Genomic DNA, 19,026 nt, shown 5'->3' on the forward strand with positions numbered 1-19,026 from the left:
TTTCCCTTTCACGTCCAGGTATTCATTGCCTTGAATGTCCTTCCTCATTGGCAGGAAAGTTTGTTGAGATGCACAGTTTGAAGAAAATTTTAAATGCATGAATGTATTTATTAATCTAAATCTATTACAATTCAAATAGTTAGTGGCGAGTTCTGAGTTCTTAAAAAAAAGGGAAAAGAAGTGAATTTGGGTAGGAATTAGAATTTCATCATGCGTAGAACTTAGACTATCAAACAACAAGTGAAAATTTTTGTTTTAGGTTACACTAAACTGTGCCTATGTGGATTATCACTGATGTGTGTGGCTTATATAGTACATTTTGTAGATCCAATTCAATTAGCAAAAGATATTGTAAGTACACTTTAACTTTAAATAACCTAAAATTAATTAGTATCATAAGAGCAAAACCACAAAAACGCTTCTTATGGATGGTCATCGTTTGTTACTATAGTACCTAAACTTAATAAAATATAGGTACAATTGAATGTTGCCCTCTGGATTATTAAATGAATGTAGTAACTATCACATAGTAGTTACTTCTTTGAAAAGCCTTATATAATGGGCGAAGTTGAGTCCCTTCTCTGAATGTTGCTTCTAGGTGATTGAAAGAACATAAAAGAACATGAACATAATTTGGCTAAACAGCTGCACTTGTCAGATTACCTGAAAATCCGTGGTAATTGCCAACAGAAATAATTTTAATATCAAAAGTGAAAGAACCAAAGGGAACGGATTTTTAGTTCAGTGGTTAATGGAATGGACTTTGGAGATCCTGTTTTCGATCCAGCCAATCCTTAGATTTCCTCTTCTTAGTACACCATGTAGGATAATGTTGTCTGTGATAGTACCACTTTCAGGATGCCGGCAGAGCACTGAAGAACACACTATTGTCCTCAATGGTGGCTTACATTGAAAAAATTAAAATACTAAACTAGTATTTGCTAGCCTTTACCATTATTTTCTATAATTTACATACTGAATAATAAAATGAATTATTTTCAGATGTTAAATATGAAAGAAGGATCGTATATATACTCGATGTGGAAAACACCTCCAATAAAATTATATATTAAAATTTTTATGTTTAATATTACAAATGCAGATAGGTTCATTAAAGGTTTAGACGCAAAATTGAAAGTAGAAGAAATAGGACCATACACGTACAGGTAAAATAAATAAATTATTTTTTACCACACTCACAGGAATTGATATAATCTAATAATATAGTAAATACATTTTATATATTATACATATTTATATACATATATCGTTGAAATAAGTAATGGAAATTAAATTACGCCAACCAGCTATTCATTGAAAGTGTTTCCTATTTTAGAGATTCTAAAACTTACGATTGACCTTTTTAAAAAATAAAAATAAGACTACAAAAATATATACGTTTAAATATTGCTTTCAAATCTATATTATATATCTATAATAAAATAATAATAATAATAATTAAAAATTAATAATTTTGGAGATATTCCAAGTTCTTTCAGAATTCTAATACTGCAATAATGGAAAAGAATAAGAATTATCATGTTACATTTATTCCTTTCTTGTTGATAGGTTTATACATATTTATTATATTGCAGTATAATGTATGCTTATGGCAACATTTTAATATATTTCAGTGAGACAGTTATCAATAAGGACATAACATGGAATGAAAATCATACTTTATCATACACACCAGAAAGATCTGTTAGATTTGAGCCAGAGCACTCTATTGGAAATCCAGAAAAGGATATGGTTAATGTAATTAATATACCCTTACTAGTAAGTAATTCTATATATGTTAAATAGTTCAGATGAATTGCTCATAATTGTATCTTACAAGCTTTATTTTTCTCATTTTTAAAAAAAATTAGGGCATTGCCTCAATGTTACATAATTCATCTGCAGCTATGAACGTGGCCCTATCTACACTAATAGCTTATCTAGATGCACAACCAATACTCCACCTAACTGTTGACGACTTTCTCTGGGGTTATGATGATCCATTGGTCCATCTAGCCAGTAATATGCTGCCCAACTGGATCAACTTTCGAAGCTTTGGATTGTTGGACAGGGTTAGTTCATCATCTCTAACTTTTTTTTTTTTCTTAATTGTTGAGTATTTTTCATCGTTTTGAACATAAACTTTACATGAATGATGGGACAAACGACACAACCTTACATGTTGTAATTGTCAATAACATGAGCCCTGAAGATGACCTTGTCCCCAGAAAGAAAGTTTAGCAAATAATAAAAAATTAAGGACTGAAATTGCCAATATTTTTTCTTCCCTTTTTTCGGCCCTCAAGTCTAATTTTCGATTAGATGTGGATGGAGACGAATATTTCTCATATTTTAGTATCAATTTTACAATTTTTTCTCATTTTAACACATTAAATTCCAAGGCCAAGGAATCGAATCCAGTATCAAGTACATCTTAGCTTTGAGGTTCGCGCCACTAATCGTTCCTGACAAAAAAAAAAAAAAACTGCCCAGTTTCGAGTTTTGCATATTTTTTTTGATACGGAACGCAGCAACAAATGGAATACATTCTCAATCAGGAAGATGCTCCTATTTGCTATCAGTAAAGTACCAAACGTAGTGAATGTTTGATGTAATCTATGTAGCATACTTTTGGTGAAAGTTCATTTTTTTTCCAGGAATCTTTAGCGTCGCTGAAGATACCGTAGCCTATCTACATGAACGACATTTACACTGGCTTATGCAATACCCACATTCCTGCAGAGTAATTTAATCTAATTTGTAATAGGTTTAGACGAATTCTAGTTCAAACTCATATTTATAATCTATCCCACCTAATATTCACAATCTCTCAAAAAGGAGCGGTAATTGTATTTTTCTTTTTAAAGGTGGGGATTAGCTCAGTGGTTAGAGCACTGGATCTCCAGTGGAGATCCCAGGTTCGAACTCAGCTGACAGCTCTTTTCTTTCTAGGCGCTTCTTAGCGCTCACAGAGAGTGCTGCCAGTAACGAGAGCGCACTGTCCTGATGCTGATGGTGCTCAATAAAAGTGGCTTCGGGACACTTATTATTATCGCAGAGATTGTAGAAATTATTGCCATTTTTAAAGAGAAGGGGGGTCTGCATTAATTTTTTGTGGACAAGAGGTCATTGTGGTATAAAAGAAAATGAAATTGTGGATAAACTTGCAAAGGAAGCCACCAATAGTGGGGAAATGGCTAACTATAAATTACCACACACCGATATCAAGATTACAGTAATGGTAATAAAGGAAGATTCTATAAAACTATGGCAGATCAGTTACCTAGACAACCATGGTTTAAGGGAACTGGCACTAATAAATGGGTTGTTACGACAATAAGCAGGCTGAGAGCGAACCACGCGGTGTGCGGATCGTGTCTACACAGGATCCAACAAAAGGTCCTCTCCTCTTTGCGTACATTGCAATGAGGAAGAGGATTTCAAACATATAATAATAATATGTCCACGTTATGTGGTAGAAAGGAAACGAATATTTGACGACATATACAGGTATTTAGATGCACCATTTCGCTACTAAGACATAATATTCTCCACCAACATATATGTGCTTAAGTCTATAGCTGAGCTAGCAATGAAATATGAATGTATTTAAAAGTTATAGAATGAATGGAAGAAAATGATTACAGAAGGATTACGTGATTTTAATTTCGGTTAAACTACAAGGATGGCAGGAATATAGAGTACTCATCCCTCCATTAGTTGTAGTTTATGTAAATAGTTGGATATAATAGGGAGATGAATGTGTGAAGCGAATGTATTTATAAGTAAGAATGGAGAGTGAGTGATATTCTAGTGATAAGCACCTAGACGATGCTGGCTGTATGGCGAAAGCCAATGCCAAAAAAATAAAAAATAAACTAATAATAATAATAGCCATTAACTCAAAGTGTCTAATATATGTCTGTATGTTTAATTTTAAGAGCAACTGTTCTTTTCACCTTCATCATGCTAATATTTTCAGCAAAATAATATCCTAACAAAATGTGATTAATTAAAATTTAATAGATAGGTTAACTTTATTATTAAATATTTACAATTATTACAAAAATGGAGTAACAATGTAAAATTGGTTAGACATTTTAACTTTTATTACAGTTTAGAGAACAGTGGGACAAGGATAAATTATGCAGGGAAAATGTTTAGTAAAAATGTTATTAATTTTGCAGCTGATGGACGAAGGCCAAAATCGAGTGACAATGTTTATTAATAAGACTGAAGATCAAGATCAATATTCAATAGATAAATTTAACGGCTCACCAGGGCTGAAACTCTGGGGTTATGATTCAACAACCAATAAGTGAGTTTATTAAAGCGTAATAATGTATATACATATCTAGCTTAGTAGTAAGATCTTGTAACAAGCAAGTGCAAAATTTCGATGAAATTATGTAAGAATTGGATTCCAAAATCGTGCTTTTATTTTGTTTTTTACATAAATTAAATTTTTAATTAAATTGCCGTAAAAAGATACCTTAGTTTTACTTCTCAGGGCCCAAATGATTATCTAAAAGTTTTGCTTTTTAATGTATATATTAATGTGATTTCTTTATCACTCCAAGCTAAAATTATTAATTAGTCTCTTTGCATGTTTATTGAAGGGTTGCACTAAAATCTAAATTCTCTATCAAGTATTGAAAGCTGTAGAGAAATAATGAAAATTTTGGGTTCCATCTGATCAAAGAAACTGTAGAGGACTAACAAAAGTTTGGAACGCTTGTGTAAATCTAAAGTTTATTTTGAAAATATTGCCATAATTAAGATTTATCATTTGCGAAGCTATGAAAAAAATTATTGAAAACTGAAGAAGAAATTGATTTTAATCAATCTCGGCTACCATTCTCACACTCAGCTGCTAGATCTTATAGCTTCATCAGAATTATGTGAATTATTTGAATAAAGTGTAATAATATTGTTTTCATTATCTTCATTTTGTGTTTCAGAAGCAACACTTGCAATAAAGTAACTGGAACAGTTGAAGCGGTATTATTTCCACGAAATATAAATACTAATCACACGTTTAAAGTATACAGAAGAGCTTTTTGTCGTCCTTTACCATTTTTATTTGACAAACAAATTACAATGAAAGGAGGTTATCCAGCATTTTTATTTAAATTCCCAGAAGATATACTGGATCCAAATAATCCTGATAATAAATGTTATTGTAACAAGAATGAAGGTTGCCTACCAAAAGGTTTATCCGATCTTTCACCTTGCTATTACAGTAAGATTTTTTTACTACATAAAAATCGTTGCCATTTGGCTAATGATATTACAAATTGTTTTTCTAACTTATTATGCATTATTTGTAGAGCCAAGTATTTGTAATAATTTTAATTTCATTGTGGTACTATTAATAAAAAGTGGAAGCCCATCTAGATAAAAATAACCCAGTAAAACTGGCCCTTTGCCAGACTTAAAGGGTTTAAGCGACATTACTGTTGTTTTCAAACAGGCCATTTTCAAGAGAAAGCCTTGTGTTATACAGATTTTTTTTTCTAGTTTTTTCTACTTTTAAGTATTCTGCTTATATTAATTCACTTTTATCCGAAGATATGCAAAATAAAGGCCTCAAAATGGCTTCTTCAGTTCTTCTTTTCCTGAATATATACAAGCAATGCATTAACCCATTTTGACGTTTAACATCTTTTTTTTACTTGTTTTAGTGTACCACATTACTTAATAATTAATAGTGCATTAATTAAATCAGTCATGAGACCATAATTTCTCTTGAATGGTTTGAATTTTAAAGTAGATGAATAAATGCAAGCATACAATCTTTGTAGTTGGGTTCTAAGAAAGGTTGTGATTTAAAATGTTTCAACCTTGTGAAATATTCTCAAAAATGTCTTCAAATTCCGTCAATTTCCCTAACTTTTTAGATTCCACAAGTAGCCGGCTGCTTTACACCGCTATCTTAAAAAAAATTATTGCACTATAAAGGTTATTATCCTAAATGCTTTTGAGATTACGTGTGTACAACCCAATTTTTCCGCGCCTTTAATTGCTGTTACCGCAGCTCTAGGGTACTAAGTCTCACTATTGGACAGTCTCTTTAAAGAAAGTTAGGAATTGTAAATTTTCGATTCAAAGGTCTGCAATAGCAAACTGTATAGTGGGAGAAATGAATCACTTCAGCTACTAATTTCGGCTAAATTTAATTAAATATTCGCAGAAAATAAGGCTCAACGCGTGCCTAGAATTCGTAGAGAATACGCCACTGCTTTTCGAATCCGAATTGGAAGTACAGACAAAACTGATTTCAATGTGTTTATTATTTCAGACATTCCAGTAGCAATATCGTTACCACACTTTATAAAAGGTAACCGCAGTCTAGTAGACGCTATCGATGGTATTGCACCAAATTCAACAAAACATGATAGTATATTCGCCATTCAACCAGTACGTATTGTAAAAATTATATTTTAAAGTATGAGTATATAATGTGGCATTAATTAAGACTGTTTTTTAGGAAGTTGGTGTACCCTTGTTTGTAAAAACTAGAATACAAACCAATTTAGTTGTAAAAAAAACAAAGCAAAACAGAGTGAAGCCATTTAACAATCTTGTGATTCCAGTATTTTGGATGGAAGTAGTTAGTATACTTTTTCATTACATAATTAATTAATTTTATTAAGACATTAAATATAATGTTATAATAAATAAAATATGTTATTGCTGAACGAAATCTCTATTTATCACAACTTATGGAATTTTCTGTTTATAAAATAATACTCTGACTTTTTTCGCAAAAGAAGTTACCTTGGTGCTGGTTGGTTCAAATAATTCGATTATTCTGCCACTTAATTTATGAGATATTGCAGAAGTAAAAAAGGCGTTTTTCTAAAAACTTGGAGCTCTTAGTCTCCGAATGACTGTCCCCAGGTTGGGGGATAAGTAAAGGAATGAAATATTATTTTTTTCTATAATTATTCCTTCTCTTATCTCTTCTCCGACATAGAGAAGAGAACTATAAAAGGCCTCACCTTTAAGTTCATAAATTCATGCCCAACTTGTTTCAGTCATTCTGGACATCTTTTCAGAGGATACATATTATTTATTTTACCTTTTTTTTTATTCTGATTTTATTTTGATGGTTAATCAGTAGTTGACTGATTCAGGATTCTATCCAACTATCTTTGGACTCTAGGGTCTTAAAACAACTCAATGTTTTGGTTAAAATTTTGTAGTGATTTTTCTCATTTTAAATTTATCTCGTTTTGGTTGGAAAACGTATTTTTCACCCTTAAATATTTTCATTTGTTTTTTTATTCTTAATAAAACATTCTAATGATTAATTTGTTTATTTATGGACAAATAACCTGTCTTTTATCACTACTATAGGACAGTCTAAAGCCTTTGTTTCCCTACAAGTATGGAATTACATGTACTCTCAGTAGAAAGGGAATAACTCATTATCTTTGATAATAGAAAGCTTCATCTGCCTGGAATCTTCTGAAAAAATTAATGTTAGCTAATTATTTCGCAGCGAAGTAGGGTCTATCGTGGCTATTTTGCATGCAACTTTTTTGTGATTTTACAACAGAAACTATCTCTAAATCTTTCATTCGTACGTTTACTTACATAAGAATGTTACTTACATACTTACACAGTAAACTTCTTGCCACTGTGGATTGATTTTTTAATCTCTCTGTACACAAGATATCATCTTGAAGGTCTATAAACACTGATGGTATTTTTTTTTTTTTTTTTGAATGATTTAAGGCGCGTCAACATCTATGGTTATTGGCGCCCGGAGCTTTTTTCAGTGCACTGCCGGCCTCCGGACAGTGTTCTCTCGTTACAGACAACACTGTCCATCACCGGACAGTGAGCTGTAAGAAGCTCCTAGGAAGACACTGATGGTATTGAACTGATCATTTTTTGGGTTATGTGTTTAAGTAAAATGTATGGAAATCCTTTGATAGTTGATCCATCTTTCTTCAAAATGAGCATAAGTCTTAAAGTTTAGTGATGTTATTGTGTAGAAATATATCCAGATAATTTGCTTTATATTGCAGCATTTCAAAATAAAGCAATTGGTACGCCTTACATCTCATTTGAAAATTAGATTCTAAAAGTATTTGCTAAATTAACAGCATGTGGTATACTTGTTTTTAACTTTTGTTCCAGGAACTTTTGGGCCTGCCAAATTCTATGATATTTTTACTTGATCTACTGCTGGTTATTGGACCTATACTGCAAACAGGTTGCATAATACTAATGTTTGCATTAGGTTTACTATTAGTATTTATTGCTAATTTGAGGTATGCATGGAATAGCGGTTTTATTGATAGCAGAACAGCAACTTTGATCAGTTACAAGCGAAAACAGCGACAACAGGAAAAAATTGTTGGTAGAAATACTCATTACGCTCAGCTTATGCCAGCGACACCATTAAACCCACTTCGGATTAGATAACAAAATCACTCTTTTTATTCTTTGTAAATATAATATATAAATATATTAAAAGTTAATGGCTGTATGAGGTACAAAAGTAAAAAAAAAAAACAAATTTATCGTTATGTACATAAAACAATGTTTAATTCCTATTTATCAACTTAGAAGTCTTTCGATTAGAATATTTAGTGAACATGTAATAAACGTGTGTTAGTCGAAGTCTTATTTAAAAAGACACCGTTAAATCCTCAATATAAGTATTCGTTTTTAAAAGAAGTTAGTATTGTTAGACCACATTCAGAATTCTGTTAAGCTGGAAGTGGTAAACCTACAAAATTCTTTCGTTTAATCAAAAATGTTAACACATAATCCGTCCTTATGCAAAATTATCTAGTTTTAGGCTATCCAGTCAGAATAGTCATTGTATTAGGAGTTCACAATAAAAAATAGCAGTAAGTCGTTCTGATTAGAGGATGAAGTAGATGGATCCTATATGTAGTGAAGGATGTTGCATCTTCTGCTTTCTCGAGGCACCACAGAATATATTAGTTTCTGCTTTGTATAGAAAAAATAAATATTTTTAATACAAATCATAATATTTTTTTAGCGATATTTGGGTTTTACCACAAAAAATAAAAATAAATAAATAAAACACGCCGGTCTAATGCTTTTTTTTAAAAAAATTGTTCGCCTAATTATGGACTTGCTTTTTTCTATGCCATTTGTTAAGTTTCGCCTAAAATTGGTCCGTTTAAACGAGACTCATTTGTGCACTTTCAATAAAGCTCAGTCGGTACATAAAATAGCAACATGAAAGTTTTATACCTGAATATTGCCATTGTAAAAAGAAGTGAGAAATTGTTTATTTTGTAGAAAAATAAATAAATAAAAGAATTATTTGTAATAATAATAATAAAAAGAACTACCTGTGCCTTAAGCAGAAGCTAGCACTCTTTTAGCCTATTCAGACAGTATTATTGAATCAATCTTTCAAATGGACTAAACACTGCTCGATTTAAATCTGGAAACCAATACATCTTACAATAGTATCTTACAATAAACCTAAAATACGATTGTAAACAAACAGTTATCCAAATACTTGGATAAAAAAAATATATATATATGATTTTATTAATCTTAACTTCGTTTATAAATATTTGAGCTCCCGATTTTTCTTTTTCTGAAGCCTAGAATGTATTCTGTGATGTTCATAGGGAAATAGGGCAAAGTTACGCTACCCTTTAGTAGAGATGTACGTTCTAGATAAATAGAATCATAGTAAAATTAATGTTTGGTTTATTCATTAGAAGTTCAAAGTAAACCTTTCCTTCATCAAGCTGAATCTAGAAAAGTTAGTTTGATTTAAAGAAAAAAAGTTTCTTTATGTGTTAATCGTTAATTAATATTTCATTTCTCTTTTATTAATTATGTATAATTATTTGATGAACCATTTATTGTGATAATATTTTGTAAATAAGTATTATATATACCTGGTGCAAATGTGATGTTATTATATCTGATTTTTTTTTTCTTTCATTATGTACATATATTATTTCATATGTATGGAAGGTACATTTTGTCAATAGTGTATTTAACAGATTTTTTTGTATAAATAAATTCAGTTATATTTAAAAAGATATAAATATTTCTTCTGTAGATGATTATAAAATCTCATTCACCTTTTAAGAACCCTTGAATCTATTGTAAAATATAAATTACAAGTGACCAGTAGCTCCGATCTTTTTTAAACTTTCCATTACTAATATGTACCAAGTTAGCTACTTTTTTTATTTATTTATTTTGTTATTTTATTTTCACAACTGCAGTATATTACTGCAATAAGTGAAGCTGATACAACATGATACATACTATAAACGTGAGTAACATGAGGGGAGAATTCACCCATTGGTGAAGGCTACTTTAACTTTCATTTTTTTTCTTGTATTCAAATCAAATACAAAGACTGATTGATAAAGGGGAAACGTTGATTTTGAATGGAATCTGAAATATAGCTGACAGTATTTCAGTTAATGGTTAGGTAAAATATGTCAAATGAAAGTAGTGCATCATTTTGCAGTTTTAAGAAAAATCTTTGGTTCCTTTATAAATCAACGAGAATATAAAAAGTGGCATGCAATTATGTTTTTAGAAATGCACTGGATTTCAAAACAGTTCCAGTTTTTTAACAGGTTATAACCATACTATCCGGTTCTAGAATACCAAATAAAATGTATTAAGAAAAGAAACTGGATTATAATGCATTATTCAGCGTTAAATGTTGAAGAAAATCGTTATAAAGCAACATCAATCTTTATCTTCCAACCATTTTTCTTAGTTAAGATTCATTGTTCTTACAGCCAACTTGTCAGACACACAGAAAATGTTAAATTGAAGAGCTTAACGAATTTCTATAAAATACTTCTTTCGCTCAAATTTAAGAGATTTATCTGTATATTTATATATTTACTTATATATAAGTGTAAAGGGTTTATAAATTCAGTATACAAAATAATAAATTAGAATCAATAGTTCAAGGTATTGAGCTATCTATTTACATTACAATTTTAAATTTCTGACGAACTGGAGGGTCAAGTTTATTCAATAATTGTACTGACTATAATAATACTGGGGTTAAACTAGGCTCATTAGTAAACGTGACGGTACGTTCATTAATTCCCCTACCCATTAAAAAAAGTCAAAGAATTATTATTTCAATATACTAACCACAGAATTGATTTAGTGCATCAAGAAATGGATTATTACGAATTACGTGATACAAATGAATTGGATATTCCAGAAACAATTAATAATCCTAAAAGTTTTTCCGAATTAAGTGAAATACAAAAATGTTTTTACGATAAAACTGTTCTGCTTACTGGTGGTTCTGGTTTCATAGGCTCACTCCTTTTGGAGAGTTTTCTTAGGTATGTGAATTTATGTTAAAAAACGATATTTTGAAGCACACGTTCTAATGAAATCTACGATCTCAGACTTTTGACTCTAAGCATCTTCTGATTTTTAATGCAAATTATGGGAGACAATAAATTAAGTAAGTCTTTACAGAGAGTGAAGAGATTGTTTGAAAAAGATTTTACATACTCGATGAGCTATTTATGTTCAACATAACTTATTTTTTTTAAATATTTTACAAAATATTTTTGCATCATTTACATGGGGGTTGGGGAATTCTATAAATCCAATGTTCTTTGAAAATTATTTATAAATCCCTCAGTTATGAATTAATAATATCGAACGAGAGAATACAATTAAAGCAAACAAAATTCGTTCAATTATTTTCTTAATTCGTAAAAACCAAAACATAATACATTACAATATCTTTAAAAACCGTCTGGGAAGGTTGCCCAGAGTAGTGAAGAAGCAGAAGCCATAGGATAGGTAGTGTCAGAAACCAGAGTAATGTTTACAGTATTTTTATATTTTTTTTTCTTTTAAGGAATATAAATATATATATATTTTTTAGATCCTGTGTAGGAATCAAAAGAGTCTATGTACTCTTGAGGCCAAAAAAAGGAAAGACTGTCGAAGAACGTCTAGAATTGTTGTTTCAAAATGAGGTCTGTAAATTATATCGTTTAGTTTTGCTACTTTTTTAAACTAATAAAATTAACAAGATAACTACAAAAAAAGAATAAATAAAGATGCTTTACTAAAATTTTTAAGAGAAATAAAGTGCATACTTTACTTTTCTTTGCTTATTTTTTTTCTTTCTCAATAAGATATTTGAAAAAGTTCTTAAGAAAAATCCTAAAGCAAGATCAATAGTGAAAATAATGAATGGAGACATAACCGAGCCAATGTGTGCACTCAGCGATGAATGTATAAATGTTATTAAAGAAGAAGTGAACTTCATCGTTCACGCTGCCGCAGGTCTGAGAATGGATGAACCTTTAAAAATCGCTTATCACATGAATGTACGCTCAACTTTACACTTACTACAAATCGCTGAACATACCAAATGTTTAAAAGTAAGTTAATTCAGGCATTAACATAGATTTGATGACATTAATATTAAGTATTACCATTGATTTATTTTATTAATAGTCTTTTGTTTATGTATCCACTGCATACTCTCATGCATTCCGGCCAGTTATAAGTGAAGAATTCTACAAACCTGGATTTAATTATCAACAATTGGAATTATTACTGGATAAACTTGGCGATGAAGAAATAGCAGCTATTACTCCCAAGTAAATTAATTATGCATACTTTCTGTTTTTTTTTCGTTTCTTCTAGCGATGTCAGAGATTTCTGACATTATGTTAATTTTTTAAAATTAAATTAAATTTTACATGTATATATTTCTAGGTCCCTTTGAGGCTAAAAATACAGATAATCTTTTCCATTGAAATAGGTGTGGACCTCACAAAGTCATTTTTTTGTCTTCAAATAAATATAAATAAATAAGAATACTCGGTACTTAATCAATGCACATTCTTAATAATAGTTCAATAAATTTTTTCTGAACTATTGGAATCTCATTTCTACAAGAATGCCCATTAAAAACAATTTTTCATGTCCCCGCTTTGAATGACTAATGATAATGCAAAGGTTGTCACATACGTTTGTTATATTTACATGTTTTACACTAAATTAATATAGTTTAAAATACTTGTCAATCCAACAAAAAAACCTAATGGGTATTTAGGATTAGTGTTTATACCTATACAGCGCTATTATTTAAGAACAATTCTTGAAATTAATTTTACATTTTTAATTCTGCCATTTTTGTGTTGTTTTTTTTCTAACTGCATTGGTTTTTGTAGAATTGTAGGGCCTTGGGGCAATACCTACACTTTTACTAAAGCCGTATGTGAAGATTTAGTTAGATCTTTTGGTGGCAAATTTCCACTAGCAGTCGTGAGACCGTCTATTGGTAAGTTCTATATACTTGGATATTCAGATATTGCTTTTTTTTTGTTTTGAAACATCAGTGTTTTTTAATTCGGCTCGTATACAGTCAGCTATTATAAAAGAAACTATCTTGACATTGCTTAATTCAATATGGCACTTGTTTAAACGTACCATAATCTAGGTCAGTTAGTAGTCAGTCTCCCAACATTTAGAAATCATATTCTCTACAATACACAGTGGAATTTTATAATTTTATTTTTTAACTAACAACTAAATTAACCCAGTCATTTCTTTTCTGCAATCTAATGATTCTTATTAGATTTTGAAGCGTTAGTTGGCCAAACAAGGCAACGCCATTGAAAACCCACTTGAGTATTGTTGCGACTGATTAATTTTAGAATAGCTACGCTATGAATAGATTGCTAAGTTATTTAACCAAAATCTATTGAGTTAAATTAATCGTAGGTATTTCGTTTTTAATGGAGTTGTTTTTACAGAACAAGTTCAAGTCGATTTAAAATTGACTAGCTTTTTAAATGAAAACAAAACAAATTTCTGTTTGTTCAATTTTTAGTTATCGGTTGTGATAAAGAGCCTCTCGAGGGATGGATAAATAATTTTTATGGAGCCACTGGCGTTTCCTTGGCTGCTTCGCTTGGGCTCATGCGTGTCTGGTATGGAGATCCAGCAAAAATTGCTGACATAATACCAGCTGATAAAGTCGTCAAAGCGATAATTGCTAGTATGTGGTATACAATAGGTACGTTTAAGAGGTAAGTAAGACACAAAAATTGTCACTTTTTGTTATGTGATCTAAGCAAATGTTCACAATGATTTATTTATTTTTTTTTCTGTACGAATGTCTCAAACGCAAAATTTTGTTTTAAAGCTAACGACTCGTTACGTTCTCAGTGTTCACTTCGCTTTCAGCATGTTCGTAATTTGTGTGAAGTTTGATATTATTTAAGCCGTACTTTGATAATTATATCGGTGATCGCTACAGGTTTCTAGGGATTAATCGCTCGTACGTCTGGTCTTCTCTTTGGGAGAATAGAAACCACAACCAGTTGAAAATTCCATGAAAAAAGATTCTTTGGCCAGTAGTCTTACAAAGAGCACACGATCACTTTGTTCAGAAATAGTTTCTTTAAAAGTAAATTTCATTTCCCTTAAAATTTAAAACATCTGCAAATAAATTTAAATGATTTTTTCTTCAATTATGACTGTTATACGTTATGAAGAGATACCATTGGGAGGAAATTCTAATGAGCAGTTTCTATTTTCTTTCTTTTCAGCACCATCTACATCTTCATTTGATTTACTTATTGTATAACCTATTTATTTTACAGATTGTAAATTACTAAATTTTAAAAAAAGTAGATTAATTAGTCTTTTAATATTATGAATGAATGAATGAAACTTTTAATATTATGTTTCTTTAATTTTCAGTGATCACCAATTAGTACCAATCTATAATATTGTGTCTTCGCCGAAAGCCCCAACAACTTGGGATCACTACATGGGTCTTGTAGAAAAATATGCAATCGAAGATAAAATCGTTCATTCGAAGTCTGTTGGAGAATATAATTTTAGGCTTCAGCCTAAAAGATGGTTGTACTTTTTACAAATGTACACTATGCAACTGTTATCTGCAATTTTCATAGATTTATTCCTTGTACTTAAAGGAAAAAAAGCTAGGTTTGTTCATACTTTCAAATTAATTATGAATATCAATTTTGCCACTCATATTTAATGAAATGAACATCTAAAAGGATTTTTTACATTTAAAGAGAACTGGCATTGTGCTAGATTTCCAAAATAGAATTTCCATCGGGAACTCTAAAAAGAATATTAAGAATTTCTTGATTTTAAACGCCAAACGGCTTTTCTTCAAATAATTGTTCGATTATTATACCTAAAATTTATTAATAATAATGTAAATTTGAGGTGGGGAGCATTACTATCCATTCGCCTAAGTAGGTGAGCGCAACTTTTTTGTAAAATTGTCTTGAAAAAGAGCATGGCAAACTCTTTGAGACAACACTAGAGATCAAACGCGGTAGAAGGTTATTGCAACTGATCTGAGGATATACCTGTAGTTAAACTAGGAAGAACTAGCTTAATCTGAGAAGCATTTCAACTCAGAAGGCTATTAAAACTGATCTGAGAAGACTAAAGATACTTCAAAGCATCAGCATTGAATGGTGATCGACCTGAGAAGCATACTACAGGTTGTGGTTAACCAACAAGTTCCCCTCTCAGATTGTGTCAGCAAGAAGAAAGTGAAGAATTGAGTTGCAATTACAACTTTGTAACTTGAGTTCTTTTTGGTACATTGATACCAAAGGAGGTCATATCGCAAAATCGACGAGTGGAAAGAATACTTACATAAAAAGGGAGGTTTTGTCCTACCAGATTCGCAAGGAGTAGCACTAACATTTATAGCCGCAGGGAATAAGACTTACCCACTCAATGCTCTTTTCTATTTCTTATATTTATTTAATTTCCCTAAATACTATTTGAAAATTGGAAGGGAACCAATTTTCTTTCCATTCTTATCACATATTTGCTATGAAAATTGATTTTCGTTCAGGAGATGGATGGTTCTTCCAATAGATCTCAGGTAAACTTACGATCAAAGTCGTACCCATTGGTGCTAAAATGCAACTTTTATCCATTTCTCTATAAAATCATTATGTATATTTTGATATATATTACAGAAGACTAAAATGCTATTTGTACTTTGAAAAAACTTTTCTTACTTGAACTTGCTATTTAGTTTTATACAAAGTTTAAATAAAATCATTCGATCTGTTTTCATGATAGCAAAACTAAAACAAATGTTCAATTTATAGGCCTTCCATTAAAATAAAAGAATAAACAACCTGACAATTCTCTTGCCAACTTCCTAAGATTTTTATAAATTTAAAATTTATTTTGAATTTGATATAATCTAATGACTGTTTTATGTTCATACTTTGCAGATTGCTTAATGGTTATATGAAAATTCATAAATTCAACATGGCTCTAGGATTTTATAGTAAACATGAATGGGTTTATCAACAAAAAAATATGGATAATGTTTGGAATAGTATGTCCGAACTAGATAAACTATTATTTAATTTTGATTTATCAACATTAGATTGGAACCAATATCATATAAGAACAATAAGAGCCATCAGGGTATATATCTTAAAGGATCCCATGGAGACGTTACCTCAAGCTCGTGAAAAGTACATAAAGTAAGTAGAAAAGATAAGAATATCATTTTATTATTATTATTATTAGTAAATGATTATGGGTGAAGAAAGTACTAATAATAACAATATTGGGCGCTAATGGCCATAGACGTCGATGCGCCGGCAAAAAAAAAAAAAAAAAAAAAAAAAAAAAATAATAACAATAGCAGTCTGTCTCTAAATTTTTGTTTTCAATTAATACTAAATTCAAGAAGACACACTCACCTTCGACGGATTTTACCGTCTAAGCGTTTTTTGTCATTTATTTTGGTTATTAATTAGCAATGAATGGAGTAGTATTGAATACAAGGTATAAAAAATGAATAAAAATAAAAATTTAGTGAATTTCTGATACAAAAGAAAATAAACAAATCAATAAGTAGGGAATAATTCCCTAATAATTGAATTCTCTAACTAAAAATTACCTGATTACAATAATTTATTAGACCAGCCCAGTCTTTTCCATACCAAATATGAAGTAAATTTGGATATTGTTCTAAGTAAATATGTCCTAAATAGGCGGAATATTTTATTAATTATTAACCCAAACCTGACATGTAAACCCTAGCCATCTAGAAATATGTGAATGTGATAATAATAATATCCGGTATAAAGTTCAAATCACTATAAGTTAGTAAGATTTTTCTAGAAAACTGAATTTTTTGAGGTTTATAAAGAGCAGTGTGCTCAAGTTTTCACCATGATCTTACAATTTCTGTTTCTTATATGTTTCAAAGTATAGTTACATATGTTCCAAAATAGTTATTTAAAGCAAATCCAACATTAAGTAGTGCATTGGAAACATTTTACTAAAATAATTTATCTTAAAAAAAATTGTACTGAGTTGCAACATTGGATGTTGCTCTACAAGGATAAGTCAGCTAATTGATGGATCCACTACCTTTTGAGAAACTGCTAAAGGACATCATGTCCAAGCATATATATCGCAGAGATTTGTGACAGAGAAAATAAAAATCAGATAGTGAATGAAGCAAATAGAGAAGGATTGGAAGAACTCAGAGATTGTTTCCCAGATAATAGTCAAAAGCGATAAATAGGAAAATATCTGCTATAAAATATGATTAAGTAGATGTGCTTTCTTGGCATACTTGAAGGACCTAATTTATTTAAAATATGACAGGCGGTTGACTTATAGTTAAGTCGCACATTCCTCGTTTAAGTCCAGGCGTACTCCCCTTGGATTTTGTGTTTCTAGGAGTCTTTACAGCTCTCTGTCCGATGATGGACATTGTTGCCGTCACAAAAGTACTCTATCGAGTACAGAGAAGACTCGGGTGCCAACAACCTTATGTGACGACTTTAAAAACAACTACTTTAAACAAAAAATCTTAAATAATCACTTTAAGAAATAATATTTTACACAGAACTATTAGAAAAACCTTAGTTTCAATCATTTATTTGTACTTACCGAGTGATAGTTGTTACAACTAATCCAATGAATGAAAACTATTCAAAACTGAAGGCTTTTGGTTAAAAAAAAAACGACATTGAGTCTTTATGTAGGTCGAAGTGTCCATTTTGCCAACACTAAGGTCAGCAATAAAAGGCGCTATGAAGAATACTTAGCCAAATTGAAAATTGAGAACATATCTTAAGACACTGACTACAGACTGGGAAGCTACTTTCGGAAAAGAGTCTTCTGTGAAGGGTGTTTATTGCGGGCAGGTAATTGATATCAGTCACACAGGATTCAAACCTCAACAGCGGCCTACAATAACATCATCACTTGCCCCCATATATCTGGACAGATATTTAGTTAGTTTCATTCACAACTTAAAATTAGAAAACATGAATCCATTTCAATGTATTATTTTTTGTTTTATTTTAATTTAAGATATATGGTCGAACGGATGTTTTCTTTTTATTGCACTTCCAGCCTCCGTACAGAGTTCTCTTGTAACCAAAACATTATCCATAATCGGACAGTAAGCTGAAAAAGGCTGTCAACTGTAAGAGAAAATCTGAGAGATGGCTGATCTCATATCCGAAGAATAGTCTAACCAATAAGCTAATCTCTTCTACATTAGAACATTAAAAAAATAAATGTATTAATACATTGTTATATTTATTTTAGGCGCTCAAGGATCAAGAAAACAGTACTCACAATAATAAGCTTATTTTTGTATGTTTATTATGTTCATGATTATGTAGTGGGAATTTATGATATGTTTTCGACATGAAAAGAGTTACACCTTTTTAAATACATTTTTTAAGTATAAAAATAAATTTTATTTTTAAAAGATATTGTTTTGTGTTTTTTTAGTGATATTGTGTTTTTATTTTTTAATATACAGGGTGATCCATTTAAAACGCACCAATCCCGCGGGTGCAGTTATTCATAATACTTGATACATCATAATATTTTTTTAAATAAAATGTAGTCATACGAAGGATTCGAATTGGGGATCTCCCACTTACAAAGTCACGCTCTTGATCACTAGACCAACACCCTGGCAAGATATTCTTACCGCAATCA

The 19,026-nt window shown here is 30.6% G+C and overlaps 2 protein-coding genes across 7 annotated transcripts in view; both read left to right on the forward strand.

Annotated features, from left to right (window-relative positions):
* LOC141451239 (scavenger receptor class B member 1-like) overlaps window positions 1–8,533 on the forward strand; it is a 68,406-nt gene extending 59,873 nt beyond the window's left edge. For 5 of the 6 annotated variants that reach the window (XM_074122469.1, XM_074122472.1, XM_074122470.1 and 2 more), the window contains 9 exons: window positions 260–351; window positions 1,003–1,166; window positions 1,635–1,779; window positions 1,872–2,072; window positions 4,188–4,318; window positions 4,962–5,242; window positions 6,302–6,420; window positions 6,491–6,613; window positions 8,152–8,533. In XM_074122469.1, coding sequence (XP_073978570.1) covers window positions 260–351; window positions 1,003–1,166; window positions 1,635–1,779; window positions 1,872–2,072; window positions 4,188–4,318; window positions 4,962–5,242; window positions 6,302–6,420; window positions 6,491–6,613; window positions 8,152–8,439 — 1,544 coding nt within the window. In that variant the 3' untranslated portion in view covers window positions 8,440–8,533. The remainder of the gene's footprint in view (window positions 1–259; window positions 352–1,002; window positions 1,167–1,634; window positions 1,780–1,871; window positions 2,073–4,187; window positions 4,319–4,961; window positions 5,243–6,301; window positions 6,421–6,490; window positions 6,614–8,151) is intronic. The other variant, XM_074122473.1, reaches the window with a different exon arrangement.
* A 2,565-nt stretch (window positions 8,534–11,098) lies between these two features.
* Window positions 11,099–19,026, forward strand: LOC141451241 (fatty acyl-CoA reductase wat-like). Its single transcript, XM_074122476.1, has 9 exons — window positions 11,099–11,342; window positions 11,900–11,993; window positions 12,156–12,404; window positions 12,481–12,626; window positions 13,203–13,312; window positions 13,865–14,063; window positions 14,740–14,988; window positions 16,275–16,532; window positions 18,625–19,026. Exons 1-9 carry the CDS (start codon window positions 11,170–11,172, stop codon window positions 18,728–18,730), a joined length of 1,584 nt encoding a protein of 527 aa, XP_073978577.1. The 5' UTR covers window positions 11,099–11,169; the 3' UTR covers window positions 18,731–19,026.

This window comes from Rhodnius prolixus, unplaced genomic scaffold (genome assembly GCF_049639745.1).
Source record: "Rhodnius prolixus isolate KJV_2025 unplaced genomic scaffold, Rpr scaffold_8, whole genome shotgun sequence".
NCBI lineage: Eukaryota > Metazoa > Arthropoda > Insecta > Hemiptera > Reduviidae > Rhodnius > Rhodnius prolixus.